This window comes from Rana temporaria, chromosome 5, assembly GCF_905171775.1.
Source record: "Rana temporaria chromosome 5, aRanTem1.1, whole genome shotgun sequence".
Classification (NCBI taxonomy): Eukaryota; Metazoa; Chordata; class Amphibia; order Anura; family Ranidae; genus Rana; species Rana temporaria.
Genome location: NC_053493.1, coordinates 258,536,467 through 258,552,901, shown reverse-complemented (window position 1 = coordinate 258,552,901; position 16,435 = coordinate 258,536,467). Strand labels below are relative to the sequence as shown.

At 42.8% G+C, this 16,435-nt stretch overlaps 1 protein-coding gene across 4 annotated transcripts in view; it reads left to right on the top strand.

The window, feature by feature from the left end:
• The window catches only part of KIF13A (kinesin family member 13A), a 301,242-nt gene that overhangs the window by 156,351 nt on the left and 128,456 nt on the right, over window positions 1-16,435 (top strand). For all 4 annotated transcript variants that reach the window (XM_040353771.1, XM_040353769.1, XM_040353770.1 and 1 more), the window contains exons 5-6: window positions 7,198-7,290; window positions 8,715-8,895. In XM_040353771.1, coding sequence (XP_040209705.1) covers window positions 7,198-7,290; window positions 8,715-8,895 — 274 coding nt within the window. The remainder of the gene's footprint in view (window positions 1-7,197; window positions 7,291-8,714; window positions 8,896-16,435) is intronic.

Below are 16,435 nucleotides of genomic sequence, written 5' to 3'. Positions count from 1 at the left end.
AGCACCCCTCACCTCACTATACAATATAATAAATATCCCCCAAAAATATATATAAAAAACTATTTTTTTCCTCAGTTTAGGCCGATACGTATTCTTCTACCTATTTTTGGTAAAAAAAATCGCAATAAGCATTTATTGCGTATTTGTTTGTGCAAAATGTATAGTGTTTACAAAATAGGGGATAGTTTTATTGCATTTTTATTAATTTTTTTTTTTACTACTAATGGCAGCGATCATCGATTTTTTTCATGACCGCGACATTATGGCGGACACATCGGACAATTTTGACCAATTTTTGGGACAATTGTTATTTTCACAGCAAAAAATGCTATACAAATGCATTGTTTACTGTGAAAATGACAATTGCAGTTTGGGAGTTAACCACTAGGGGGCGCTGTAGGGGTTCAGTGTGACCTCATATGTTTCTAACTGTAGGGGGGCGGGGCTGGACGTGTGACGTCCTTGATCGTACTTCCCTATATCGGGGAACACACGATTAATGACAGCTCCCACAGTGAAGAACGGGGAAGCTGTGTTTACACACAGCTCTCCTCGTTCTTCAGCTCCGGGGACCGATCGCGGGACTCCAGCGGCGGTCGGGTCCTGCGGTCACAGAGCTTCAGACCAGGTCGCGGGCGCGCGCCCGCGCCCCACGACTGGGCACTTAAAGAGGACGTACATGTATGTGCTTGTGCCCAGCCGTGCCATTCTGCCGATGTATATGTGCAGGAGGCGGTCCTTAAGTGGTTAAAGGGTTAGTCCCCTTTTTAAAAAACATTTTTTTTCAGTCACTATACACCAGTGGTCTCCAAACTGCAGCCCGTGGGCCAGATGCGGCCCTTTGTTTGCCTTTATACGGCCCTTGGGGCTGTATTCCCCCAAATGATAAGAGACACTATTCTGCCATCAGACACCAACAATGGGGCGTCATTTCTCCCACTGACACCAATAATGGGGCACTATACCTCCCTATGATACCAACCATGGGACACTATTCCTCCCCCTAATACCTAATGTGGTGATGTTTACTCTTCTGCTGCCAGGAACATTTTCACTCCCGCTCGCCACAGTCCTGCCTTCCTAAAGTCTGATGGACAATAAACCAGCCATTTTGTTTAGAACGTTTGGAGACCCCTGCTATAGGATTGCAAGAGGAAAACTCACCCAAGCTCTATCCGCTATATAGTATAGTTGGTGTGTAGACATAGGTGTGCGCAGCCTATTGCATTAGGGTGTGCACCCCAAAGCCCAAACACACACTACTGATCACTCAGAAAGGGAAGGGGCCGGTAAATTACATATTTACTGGCCCCGTCCCCACTCTTAAAACATCCCAGCAGCAATAGCCGATAGGAGAGAAGGGAATCTGGTAGCGCTGCAGGGGGAAAGATGGGAGCCAGGGCAGTAGGGGGAATCTTTGCTGCACAGGGTGATTAGAGTGTGCCTGGGCACACCTGGCACACCCTGTGCACACGCCTATGTGTGTAGAGTAGTCGGCGCTCTGGCTAATTAAGCTTACAAGTGATCCATAGAAAGTACAGGCCGGCAACTCAACAGCTTCTCCATAGAAAATATTTATTTATTGAAGCATTACAGCAGTAACATCATCCAAAAATGTTGACGCGATTCGGCCTTTAGGCCTTCGTCATATCGGTCGTTTGTTTAGAAAGTTTGGAGACCCCTGCTATAGAATCACCCTAAGCTAATCAGATGTTAAAACTATGCCAGAATCTTGCCAGGAACACTGAAAAATACTTTTCATGGCTGTGTCCTATCTTCTTACTAGCTTGGAGAAGTCATTGGAATAAGCACCTCCTACAAGAGGGGGCATCATCTGTTTCGCAAGGACTGCACATGCGCAGTGAGGGCTTGGATGAGCTTAGTGGCTGCTAAAGGAGAGGGAAAGAGCAATGTGCAGTCCTTAGAAAAAGGACAGCTCTTTCTTCTGTAGCACTAGGGGGTCACTCGTCCTAATGGATTATTTGCCATAGTAAGAAGACATGATGGAGCCAGGAAACGCAATTTTTTTTTTGACAGGCTTCTGTCTGTTCTGAAATGACCAACTGGTATGTTAGCAGAAGTGGGGGCATAGTTTTAAAATCCGATTAGGTTAGGGTGATGCTATTGCGTATTGTGACTGCCGTATTTGCTGTCATATAAGGCGACTGGGCGTATAAGACGACCCCCTATTTTCCAGCTAAAATTTTGGTTTTGGGATATACTCGCCATATAAAACGACCCCCTTCCCACCTCACTGTGCCATTGCATACCTCACTGTGCCATTGCATACCTCACTGTGCCATTGCCTGCCTCACTGTGCCATTGCCTGCCTCACTGTGCCATTGCATGCCTCACTTCGACGATCTCAATACCTTATCCCTGGCAGAGTCAGTCAGACTGAGGGCGTCCATTGTTCAAAAGCCGCGCCTCCTCCTCGCACTGCTCCGTGATAGGCGGAACACTCAGTTTCCCAGCAGAGCCTGTGTTCAGTTTTCCGCCTATCACGGACGTCGTCTCATCCTCGGCCTCGGAGGAGAGGACGTCCGTGATAGGTGGAACACTGAACACAAGCTCTGCTGGGAAACTGAGTGTTCCGCCTATCAGGGAACAGCATGAGGAGGAGGCGCGGTTTTTGAACAATGGAAAATACGGTACATAGAAGAACTAACCCTTTAAGCACATAAATTGTTTTGAATTCATGCTTGTCTGTAGCTTTTCAGTATGGCAAAACACAAGTATCCATTGGGGCAGCTTCTTGTACCTTGGGCCAGTTTGACTAAGAGCGATGTCACTAAAAATGTCAATCATTAGAAGCCTGCTAATAATCTGTGGATTTGAAGCCTAGGACATTGCATAGATGAGTGATATACATTGTTTCACATGTACATGAGTGGTTATTTATACAATATGCACCCACTCTACAACATGTACTAAGTCATGGACTAAGATTTAGGGTTACAAACAAAGATCATTTGGAACACCAAAGCCCTTTAACCTCTGACTATTCTTATATTTAAAGTTGGTTCCCCAGGTTTACCTGTATATCATATAATGTAGATTGTCATACATGTTTGGAAACAAGTGTATTAGAACTTCCAAATTCCCAGCTCCACCCAGTTCTCAGACTGTCAGGCTGCCGATGCGTCTGTGTAGCATGAATCACTGGAGGGAAAGGTCGGCAGTCAGGATCAACATCAACCAACGGTCTTTCTTTATTAAAATGCCACACAGAATAGCTGTAAAACAGCCAAAGCATTTTGGCCGTTTGGCCTTAAAGGGGTTGTAAAGTCAGAAGGTTTTTCCCTTCTAATGCATTCTATGTAGAGATTTGGTTTAAATATGATGTAAATTTACATTGAACTACTTCATTTAGGAAATGTTTTTTTTTTGTATCCATACACAGATGTTTTCCTTTCATTTCTATTTTAAACGGAATGGGTTTGTATTACAAGGTGGTAGTTTACTATCACTTTAAATATCCAGATAACCCTATGCTATTTGCATATTTTTTCAGTAAAGAATTTTACTCTTCTACTTGACACAATTACAGTTAAAGTTGAGGTCCACCCTAAAAAAAAAAAAGAAGCTAAATGGCCTCAAAATCTTTTATTTTTTTTATATACTTACCAGAAATTGCTGTTACTAGGCAGATTGTCCTAATCTGCCTCTTCCGCGGTGATGTTCTGTGTTCTCCTTGCCGTTGCCTCCTGGGAAATGGAGACGCGCTGCCTTCTGTGACACACAGGGTGGTGTTCCCATTCACAAATAGCCACGTGACTTGTGCATTCGCAGTGGAACTGTTTCCCTTAGTGAGGATGGTGGCGCAGAGACCCAGTCCGAGGGACGGATCTGCCTCGGGCGGCCGACATCGTGGACAGGTAAGTATGCTTATTAAAAGTCAGCATCTACAGTGTTTGTAGCTGCTGACTTAAAAAAACATTTGTACCGCCGGACCTCCGCTTTAAGTGACCCAGAATTGAAGGACTCTGCGTGATACTTTCCCACTGAGGAAGAAACCACGAAAGCCTTCCGCCAACTTTTATACTGGCGTCACTTGGATTCTTTGTTGGAAGTAGAAGCTCCGGGAAAAAAGGATCCCATCTTTTCCCTTGCCTTTACCGAATCCCCACTTTTTCTTTGGCTCCTTCTTCCCCATTGTTTTTTTTTTCATTCAACCACTGGGTTGAACGGGAAAAATGACTCGATTCCCCCATCCACATTGAGTGTGTGGATGGGGGAATGGAGAAATTGTTTTGTTTCTCACCACTGAGTTACTGTGTTCAGACAGCGGGGAGACTTCCCTGGTTTCAGAATTCACTTATCAACCTTGGCCACTATGGGTGGCAGTGCTGATTGAGTGAAAGTTTGCCAACAGCTTGGTTGTATAGAAGTCATTTGGACAAATCAAATCTGTACAACCAGCCTGCCCATACATGAATTGAGCCGGTTCCTGCTGAAATGACTGAACTTCGATCTAGGTATGGCTGGCTTTATCCTACTCCTCTTTCATTCTAATTCCTACATCCACAATCATAGGTTTTGTTTGAAAACAACTGGTTTACTACATGTTTTATCATACAGATCTTAGAACATTTTTGTGATTCTCTATTTGGTGTACTGCCATTTTTTTATTTGTGCAAGGTCTACGTTGGCCATGCAGCTATGATCAGGCAAGAAAGGTGAAGGTGTGGGATACATGATTCTACATTTTTTATTTTTATTTTTGCAAGCAGACTGAAGCACGTGATAGAATTTGCAGCTTACAAAGAAAGAAAGAAAGAAAGAAAGAAAGAAAGAAAAAAAGAAAAAAGATACAGATCTCCGCCAATACAGAATATAGCCAACTAGGATGTTTTTTTCCAAAACTAGGCAGTCCACTTCGATTAATTAACTTTGTGACCTTGTGGCTTTGGCAGAAATGTGAATGTATAATACTGTACACATCAAAGCGCTTGCTTGTTAAATTTCTAATGTATTACTGTCAGTGCCTGGTGAGACTTGACAGGGATGCAGTGGCCAAGTCTCAGCTGCAGGAGCTTAAAGCCCAATTGAATCCTCAGGATTTATTACTGTAATGCATCCAGTAATCAATCAGATGTTTTAGTCTCTATTTAACTAGTCTCTATTTAACTAGTACGTGCTGCATTGGGTATAAAAGCCTAGCTTAATTAAACAGTTATTGAAAAACAAAATCAGCACAAGGGACACCATCAATGAAAAGTAACCCTTGTGTGAGGGTTATTAGTCAATCAAATGTTACAAATGCATACTGTGTTTAAGACATTTGTCCTGTAACAATCGTTTGCCAAAAGTACTGGGATGACTGCCTTTACATGCACATGAACTTTAATGGTCCTAGTCCATGGGGTTTAATATTGAGTTGGCCCAACCATTGCAGCTATAACATCTTCAACTCTTCTAGGAAGGCTGTCCACAAGGTTTAGGAGTGTGTCTATGGGAATGTTTGACCATTCTTCCAGAAGCGCATTTCTGAGTTAAGGCACTGATGTGAACGAAAAGGCCTGGCTCACAGTCTCTGCCCTAAAACACCCAAAGGTGTTCTATCGGGTTGATGTCAGGACTCAGGTCAGTCAAGTTCCCCCAAACTCGCTCATCCATGTCTTTTTGAACCTTGCTTTGTGCACTGGTGCGCAGTCATGTTGGAACAGGAAGGGGGCATCCCCAAAAGTTGGGAGCAGGAAATTGTCCAAAATGTCTTGGTATGCTAACGCCTTAAGAGTTCCCTTCACTGGAACTAAGGGGCCAAGTCCAACCTCTGAAAAACAACCCCACACCATAATCCCTCCTCCACCAAATGATTTGGACCAGTGCACAAAGTAAAGTCCATAAAGACATGAATGAGCGAGTTTGGGGTGGGGGAACTTGATGGAGGACACAGAAGGGATTGGATGGCGACAGAAGGAGCACACGGAGGACACAGAGGGGGGCCGGAGGAGGAAACAGGGGACAGTCAGGAACGATCAGTGCGGTGGTGGGGGGAGTTAGAATCACTGATCTCCCGGCTTTTAATAAAGAAGCTGAAAGCCGCGAGGCGTGGAGGGGTGAGAGAAGGAGAAGCGGCTGTCAGATGCTTTATTGAAAGCTGCACAGGGAAATCGGTGATTGTAATCCCCCACAATCTTTCCTGACTGTCCAAGTATCGGGTCAAGCTTTGGAGCATTTGCACGAGTACAAGTACTCGTGCAAATGCTCGATGCCGATACTAGTATCGGTAACCAGGGCTGGACTGGGACAAAAATTTGGCCCTGGACTTCATCCAGACTGGCCCACTTTGACAGGTCTCTCCCACAGCGGCCAGACAACTCCCGTACCCCCCCCCCCCCGGCCACACAAGCCCCCTCTCCCCCTTCACTAGCCACTAGCCGTTCTACTTTATTAGAGTGGAACGGCTGGTACTGGTACTCTTATAGGCAGTACCAGTGGGGAAGCTAGACATTATTTCTCCCGGGGCAAAGAATCAGTTTGGTGCCCCCCCCCCCCCCTTATGGGACAAGATTAGGCAGAAGTGAGAAACTCGCAGGCCGCTGTCACTGAAGCCGGCCCACTGAGCCATCGGCCCACCGGGAAACTCCCTGTAGTCCCAATGGCCAGTCCATCCCTGTCGGTAACTGTGCAACTCTAATGGCAACCATTCAACTTCTATATTTAGCTTGTTCAATTAAGCTTTGAAAGTAAAAAAGCCAAACCAAATTGGTTGCCAAGCACAGCAGCTCCAGATTATGGTTGCTCCAGTTTTGATAAATTCCCCTTTATAGGTCTTCTAGTTAATACACTGGGTATGCAGTCACACAAGAATGACATTGTCAAGGTAATTATATCCTTGGCACTTATTTCAGTCATTGATAGTGTGTAGCAGTAGGTGAGATGGTGAAGCATTGTGTAGGTCAGATCTAAATCAGATGCCTGGTGCAGACGGTGATCATTTTTCCACCTCCTCAGCACTATATGCTGTGCAGTAGCTGCATAATGTATGCCAGTCACACTTTCATCTCAGCTGTCGGAAGAGGAAAGGAAGTAATGACACTCAGTGATTGACCATAGTTGGCACACGTACAAGAAGAGGCACTGTTCTGTATTCCCTTCTTTTCTATCAGCTTTTGAAAGACATAATGCATGTTATTGGTGTCACAGGAAAGAATATATTACACAGCTTAATAATGCTATATTATTTTGCAGGTCAAGAAGAAGTTTTCAAGTGCCTTGGGGAAGGAATTCTTGATAATGCCTTTCAGGGATACAATGCTTGTATTTTTGCATATGGGCAAACAGGTGGGTAAAAATACATTGTACAAAATGTATAAAAACTGGGACGAAGAATAAAAAAATAAACTTCCATAGTATGCAATATGTTTTGTGTGAAATATGATTAGTGTCTTTTTTGTCATAAAGGGAATTTTTTTTTTTTTTATGTCTGGGTAGCCTATTTCCTACCCCGCACCCCCACCCATTACCTCCCACCTGGAGTTAAATTTAAAAAAATCCATAAGCCCTGTTTACTCAACTAAATCTGTTGTCCCATGGTGCACTAATGTGCTGTGTCCCCTATTCTGGACTGTAAAGTGTAAGTGGGGACCTCTTAATGAAAAGAGGGATAGCAACAACGATGCCTGCCTTTACACACACATGAACTTTAATGGCATCTCAGTCTTAGTCCATAGGGGTTTAATATGAATTTGCCCACCCTTTGCAGCTATAACAGCTTCAACTCTATTGGGAAGGCTGTCCACAAGGTTTAGGAATGTATCTATGGGAATGTTTGACCATTCTTCCAGAAGTGCATTTGTGAGATCAGGCACTGATGTGGACAAAAAAGCCTGGCTCTCATTCTCAGCTGTAATTCATTCCAAATGTGTCCTTTCGGGTTGAGGGCAGGCCAATCAAGTTTCTCCACTCAAAATCGCTCATCCATGTCTTTATGGACCTTGTTTTTGCACTGATGAGAAGTCATGTTGGAACAGGAAGGGGCCATCCCCAAACGGTTCCCATAAAGCATGAAATTGTCCAAAATGTCTTGGTATACTGACGCCTTAAGAGTTCCCTTCACTGGAACTAGGGGGCCAACCCCTGAAAAACAACACCACACCATAATCCCCCCTTTACCAAATGATTTGGACCAGTGCACAAAGCAAGGTCCATAAAGACAGGGATGAGCAAACTTGAATGGCCTGCACAGAGTCCTGACCTCAACCTGATAGAACACCTTTGGAATGAATTAGAGCGGAGACTGTGAGCCAGGCCTTCTTGCCCACATCAGTGTCTTGCCTTACTAATGCGCTTCTGGAAGAATGGTGAAAGATTTGCATAGACACACTCCTAAACATAGTGGACAGCCTTCCCAGAAGAGTTGAAGCTGTTATAGCTGCAAAGGGTGGGCTAACTCAATATTGAACCCTACAGACTAAGACTGGGATGCCATTAAAGTTCATGTGCGTGTAAAGGCAGGCGTCTCAATAATTTGGTAATATAGTGTGTACTGTATACGTGTAAAGTGCTGCGTAAATTGACATCACTATATAAGTACCTGTATACTGTACTGTAAATAAAATAAATAATAACTCCTGATTTGCATACTTTTGAAAAGCGCAGCAATGCAGTATGGTGCTCAGTACAGATTTCTTTTAATGTGTGATCTGTGTATATTTGATTCTACTTTTTTATCCTTGATATTTTTATATTTTATTTATTTATTACAGGTTCTGGAAAATCCTTCTCCATGATGGGGACTGCAGATCAGCCTGGCCTTATCCCACGACTCTGTTGTGCTTTATTTCTGAGAGCTACAGAGTTGGAAAATGACTCTCAAACCTTCAAAGTGGAAGTCTCCTATATGGAAATTTACAATGAGAAGGTTCGAGATCTGTTAGATCCTAAAGGGTAAGTGCTAAATCACATGTAAAATGTTTCATATTTTCATGAATTCTTACCTAAATTTGTAAATGTTAGCGTTTCCTATTTAGGGGAAACATATAGAAGTTTTGTACATATTTCGTTCTTTTTTTATGGTCGGGAATGAAATAAAAAAAAAAAAACTTTTTTTCAGTCTGCTAACTATAAACTATTGCGTATTAATATTTGTTTTTTGTTTTAGCCTGTAGGCAGCTATATAGTCTCCTTTTCACATGTCTTCCAGAGATTGCGTGTTAAAAAAAAAAGTGTTTGCAGAGCGTCATAGCTTAAGCTGCAGTTTATACACAGAACCAAATGCCTCATTGTAGTGACTCTTTCAAGTGTCTCAATTCAAAATTTCAGTTATACAAAGCCAGCCTTAAGGCAATACTGTCTCTTCCAATAGCCCATAGTTCTCTGGAAATCCTTTGTCATGTATCAAATGTTTATTTGTAAAACAAAGATTGTATATAGTATAACGGTAGCCCGTGGTTATCCTTTTTCCCATGGTTCTCAAATACTAGAAGAAGCCAGGAGGTTTCAGAATGCACCAGGTGCTATTTTGGCATCCCTTTTGAAAATGCTAGTTGCTTCACTGTCATGCATGTCCAGGGGCTTCAGTATTTTCAGAGACTTTGATCTGGAACAATCATGTGGATCAGAAAGTGAAATCAGAGTTCCTAATCTGGATCAGTGACTTTGAAAGTGCAGGAACCATTGATTGTATGGAATATGCAGGAATTTGCATTGTGTTTAGACCCTGGACTGGTGAAATCGTGTGGCTAATGCTGCATACACACAACCGGTTTTAATGGTCTAGAAAAAACAACGTTTTTTTCCACCGGATTATTGTTAAGCCTGCCTTGCCTACACACGATCGTGAAAAAAAAAAATGCTCTAGCAAAGCGTGGTGATGTACAACACGTACAACGGCACTATAAAGGGAAAGTTCCATTCGGATGGCGCCACCCTTGGGGCTGCTTTTGCTGATTTTGTGTTAGTAAAACTTTGGTGAGAGACGATTCGCGCTTTTCAGTCTGTTACAGCGTGATGAATGTGCTATTTCCATTACGAACGGTAGTTTTACCAGAACGAGCGCTCCCGTCTCATAACTTGCTTCTAAACATGCGCGTTTTTTTCACGTCGTTAAAGCCCACACACGGCCATTTTTTACAACGTTAAAAACGACGCGAAAATTTAGAGCATGTTCTAAGTTTTTAATGGCCATTTTTAATGTCGCGAAAAATGCTCTGGAGCCCACACACGGTCGTTTTTAATGACATTAAAAAAAATGATTTTTTTTACATCGCGAAAAACGGTCGTGTGTACGCAGCATAACAGTCCAAGAACCTCGTGAACGTTTACCCAGGAGACACTCTTCCTCTATTCCAGCGTGGGCATCTTCATCATGTACATCCCTGCATCAGTGATATTTACCTATTGAGTGCCTTCCTGTGGTTCTACATGCAGTTCTTTCTCTTCTTTTGTTTTTTATGTATTCTATTGGATGCATCTAGTATACATTTTGTAAATACCTGTGCAATATTAAAAACTTTGTTACTTTTTTAGGTAGTGCCTACCAAGTTCATTTTTTCTTCACAATCCTCTATCAATTAACCAGGATGTGGCACTTTAGTTAACCAGGGTGTTGATTACCACCCAAGGGCACATGTAATCAATCATTTACTAACAGTCCAATGAAGTAGATGATAAGTGTTGAGAAATAATCCTTTATTAAAAAAAAAACTTCCATAATTTATTGAATTGAAATATCTTCTATTTTAAAGTAATGCATTTTATTATAGTAAACTGCGAGTTGATGATTTTTCTGTTGCTGATGTATTCAGATTGTGGTTTTCCTTTTTTTGCTTTTCTAATTTGTAACAAACTTCGCTAACCCTGACCGATTTTAGATGCTTTCATAATTCTTTCCTAGCTGACTCGTGGAAACTTTAACAGTACCTCTTGTTATATACAGCTCAGCTGCTTTGCTATAATTAGTAGTGATACAAGTTATTAACCAAAATTTATCTAATAGAAATATAGGGCCAGATTCACATAGAAATACGTTACGCTGCAGCGGCATAACGTATCCCATTTACGTTACACCGCCGCAAGTTTACAGCGTAAGTGCTTGATTCACAAAGCACTTACCTGTAAACTTGCGGCGGCGTAGCGTAAATCCGCCTGGCGCAAGCCCGCCTAATTCAAATGGGGCGGAAACCATTAAATTAGGCGCGTTCCCGTGCCGAACGTACTGCGCACGCTCCGTCCCTAAAATTTCCCGACGTGCATTGCGCTAAATGACGGCGCAAGGACGTCATTGGTTTCGACGTTAACGTAAATGGCGTCCAGCGCCATTCACGGACGACTTACGCAAACGACGTGAAATTTAAAAATTGGACGCTGGAACGACGGCCATACTTAACATTGGTTAGGCCACCTAGAGGGCATGCTTAGTTTTACGCGACGTATCTCTATGGAAACGACGTAAATTTATAGCGACGGGCAAAGGGGACGTTCGTGAATCGGCGTAACTAGTCATTTGCATATTCCACGCCAACCGCAATGGAATCGCCACCTAGCGGCCAGCCTAGAATTGCAGCATAAGATCCGACGGTGTAAGTCACTTACACCTGTCGGATCTTAGGGCTATCTATGCGTAACCTGATTCTATGAATCAGGCGCATAGATACGACAATCGTATCTCAGAGATACGACGGCGTATCAGGAGATACGCCGTCGTATCTCTTTTGTGAATCTGGCCCTCCCAGACAGGGGCGTTTGAAGGAATTTGGGGGCCCCAAGCAAAATGGCCCCACAAACAACCCCCCCCCCACACGCACACACGCAAAGCCTCCCCCTCCCTATGTTTTTTTAGTCCCCCCATGTTCTTTTTACCCCCCCTCCCTCCCTATGTTCTCTTTACTTGCCCCCCCCACCATACCACACGACAGGAGATTCCATTTCCTGTTCGCGGCCGGACTGAAAGGAAGTGAGCATTCAGTGTGCACTTCCTGTCAGTCCGGCTGGGAACAGGAAACTGAATCTCCTGTACCGCGTGGTACCCGGCCGGACTGACAGGAGGAAGGAAGAGGAGCTTGGCCACACTACAGGGAAGGGGAAGAAGTGACGAGAGAGGCAGCAGTGCTGCAGCCGCCTGAGGCTCTCTATAGAGCGCTCAGGCGGCTGCAGCATTTATAGGAAGCACGGCAAAGGCCGTGCTTGGGTCCCCAAGCCAGCTCAGGGCCCCAAGCAATTGCTTGGTTTGCTTGCCTTGTCACGACAGGCCTGGTTCTAGAGTGTTTGTAGTCCAGTGCTGTACAGAGAACCGTTGTTGCACGGTTCTATACTTGCAGCTGAAGGTAAAAAATATGTCAGAAATCGGCTTTGGCTGTGCTTCGGAAGGAACTATAATCTTACAGACTTCAAATTTAAGTCTTGCTATATTGTTTAGCCAAAACTGATTTCTTGTAAAACTAGAATATCTTCCATGTTTGCTGTTCTATATTTTAAAGGGCTCATGCTTTTACATGCATTTGACGTTTTTTTAAAGCGCCTCTATATTAGCTTATGTGTCTATGCACATAAGCGTTTACAGGTGTATTAAAAGAGGAGCATTTACAGGCAGAGAAAAAAACATAATATAATATAATGTCAAGCCAATGGTAAAGGCTAAAAATAATTTATTATAACAAGGGAAGTTAAAACCATTGTAGGTAATACAATACCAAGCCGATGTGGATGGATGTCGTTAACATCTGCTGGGTCCAGTGGGCAGGGAGATAGAAATTGTCCACCATAGTATGCAACAACCAGAGTCTGCTGGGGCTCCTGTGTGACGTCACCACGACACAGAGGCGAAAGAGCAGGGCTGGAGGGAGCTGGCAATCAAACCAGCTTGGAAGACAGAAGCTCGTTGTCGTGATGACGCATTTCACACGCATGCGCTTTGTCAAGTCCGACTTGACAAAGCGCATGCGCGTGAAACACGCCATTTACCGGAGGATTCATGATTACCATTCATCTCCTAAAAGTGCTGTCTCAATTTCCATTTACAATTTCAGTCACTGTGTGTGCTTATACTGATGGCTGCATCAGATTGGCCCCTGGGCAGTGGACAGTGAGATCCCCCAAAAAGCCCAGCGCTTGGGACATCGTGTTAGAGAAAGAAACATCACCATTGTGCACAGGAGAGGAGAAATATGTGCAGTGTGCATGAGGCCAGAGACTTATATTTCAGATTTGCCCTCTGGTGGCTGTTGGTATATTAGAGAGTATGATTAGCATCACTGCAGATGTAAAATCGATTCTCACTTCAATCAATCACATTTATCAGTATCACAGACGTGGATTTAGATAGAGAGACAGAAGCAATGTATATATATATATATATTATAAATGAAATGTCAAATGAGGGTGCCAGCACACATCAAGGATAAATTGCGTAAGTGCTATACACGTACAGTATGACCCAACTCGCTATAGTTGCGGATTTGCAGGACCTAACAGATGGAAGAAGATAACTAATGCAAGTCTTAGATTGTCCAATACACAATAAAAGTATCTCTTCCTCATGTCAAGTCCTGGGAGTTTCTCAACTATAGTGAGTCTGTGTGTATGTAAATATACTCAACTGCATTGAGTCTGTATGTGTTTAGTTTACAGTATATGTACATATACATGAATGTGCGTGTATCAATATACTGTATCAGTGGTGTATTTAGGTTTTGTGCTGCCCTAGGCTTGATTAAACTCACGCACCCCCTAATTTTAATATGACCCACCCCTTTCTGTCAAGGCCACACCCCCTGCTGTTTAAGACACGCCCTGAAAAATTGGAGTGGGGACACTAGTTCTGAGGGCTGGGGGGGGGGGTCAATGGAGTCCCTTCATTTGCATAGATTTCTTCTCACTTCCTGTTTGGCTATGGGGCAGGAAGTGAAGGGAAATCTCTGCAATGGGACGGGGCTGGTAAAAAATAAACTGACCCGGGCTACAACCTTCCCTTACTCTATCCAAAAAGATAAAGTGTTGCTTATAGTTCTACTTTAAGCAAACATTTCTAATAATTTTATGGAGAGGACTAAGAAAATATAACCATGCCAATGGTGCAGCAGAAAACATATAGCACAGTGGGGAAGGTTTGTGGTCCAGGATGATAGGACAATCAAAATTAGAAGCACACTAACAGTGTAGCGCAAGCCAATGGGGACTCTTTCTGTGCTGCCCCCCTGCAAAGTGCTGCCCTAGGCCTGGGCTTTGTTGGCCTAGACCAGGATACAGCGTTTTACTGTATACAGTGTATTATCTAAGTAGACAATGCAGCACCACACCGTTTACAATAGCCGAAGTGTTATAATTTGTAATCACTTAAAGACCCTAGGGAAAGCATTTTGGGTATCCCCACCATTTCTAAAAGTCCGGAGGTCAATGAGAGATCTCAGCCTCATTGTTTACTTCTAACTGGGGGGGCACGTATGCATAATTTTTCCGCTCCTATCGACTAACGCATACCCCATTTCTCTTGGCCCTCCTTCTCCGTCCACTTACTGGATCTGAGCCATGTTTTCCTTTCTAACCAGTTGAAATACTGCTTCTCTTCCTGTTTCATTTTTTTTTTTTCGCTAGAGCAACTTAAGGTCGAGATTTCGAGTAAATCTATTCAATAATATTGTTTATTATATCCATCTTATGCATACAATATCATTATGAAAGGTGTTTATAGAAAGTATAGGGCAAATTGAGGGCTAAGCAGACTACCTGCTTTACACTACACTTGTTTTTCTCAGAGTTCCTGCTCTATTCCACTGCCCATCTGCTTTTTTGTTGCTGCTTTCCTTTACTGTTCCCACTATGGTCTGCTCTCACAGTGCTACCTTCATCTTTATTGGCTACTGAACTTACAATGCACTTTTCCATAGCATTTGTTTTATTTTATTATCTGGATAGATCCATTGCATAAAGTTATGGTGTGTATAATGCTGTAATTATTCAATTACAGCGTAAAGCAAAATAATTTATAAACAAAATGGCTTACCTAGGGATGAAATAGGCTGCCTCTGCATTAGTCACCATTCATACGTTATATTAGGGGTCTACAAGAAAAATCGTGGCTTTTTCCCCACACCTGTGAATCCCAGGCAACTGCGTATGGCCGCCCCTTACATAAATTGCTGTGCATGGCTCTACATGGGTATACACTGGTGCTGATGCTTGTGTCAACCTGCTTATAGAAAACGGTCGTATTTTCCAAAACCAGAAAGTACTACGCTATATGCAGGTGTTCCTGAGTACCGATGTGGCTGTATGCATGCAACTCCTGGAAGAAGGAAAAACGCCAGAATTGTATGTCCTACGCTTGTGTGAGGCCTAAACATTTTATTTTATTTTAACCACTTAAGCTCCGGACCAATACGCTGTCTAAAGACCAGAGGTGTTTTTACAATTTGGCAATGCGCTGCTTTAACTGGTAATTGCGCGGTCATGCAATGTTGTACCGAAACGAAACTTGCGTCCTTTTCTTCCCACAAATAGAGCTTTATTTTGATGGTATTTGATCGCCTCTGCGATTTTTATTTTTTGCGATATAAACGCAAAAAGACCGTAAATTTTGAAAAAAAATGATTTTTCTTATAACAAAAAGTAAAAAAAATCGAATAAACTAAATTTTAGTCAAACATTTAGGCCAAAATGTATTCAGCCACATGTCTTTAGTAAAAAAAAATCGCAATAAGCGTATATTTATTGGTTTTCGCAAAAGTTATAGCGTCTACAAACTAGGGTACATTTTCTGGAATTTACACAGCTTTTATTTTATGACTGCCTATCTCATTTCTTGAGGTGCTAAAATGGCAAGGCAGTACAAAACCCCCCCAAATGACCCCATTTTGGAAAGTAGACACCCCAAGGAAACTGCTGAGAGGCATGTTGAGTCCATTGAATATTTAATTTTTTTGTCCCAAGTGATTGAATAATGACGAAAAAAAAAAAAAAAAAAAAATGTTTACAAAAAGTTGTCACTAAATGATATATTTCTCACACATGCCATGGTTATATGTGGAATTGCACCCCAAAATACATTCTGCTGCTTCTCCTGAGTACGGGGATACCACATGTGTGGGACTTTTTGGGAGCCTAGCCGCATACGGGGCCCCAAAACCCAAGCACCGCCTTCAGCATTTCTAAGGGCACACATTTTTGATTTCACTCCTCACTACCTATCAAGGTTTCGAAGGCCATAAAATGCCAAAATAGCAAAAAAAAAAACCAAATGACCCCATTTTGGAAAGTAGACACCCTAAGCTATTTGCTGAGAGGCATGTCGAGTCCATGGAATATTTTATATTTTGACACAAGTTGCGGGAATATGACAAACTGATTTTTTTTTGCACAAAGTTGTCACTAAATGATATATTGCTCACACATGCCATAGTTATATGTGGAATTGCACCCCAAAAGACATTCTGCTGCTTCTCCCGAGTACGGGGATACCACATATGTGGGACTTTTTGTGAGCCTAGCCACG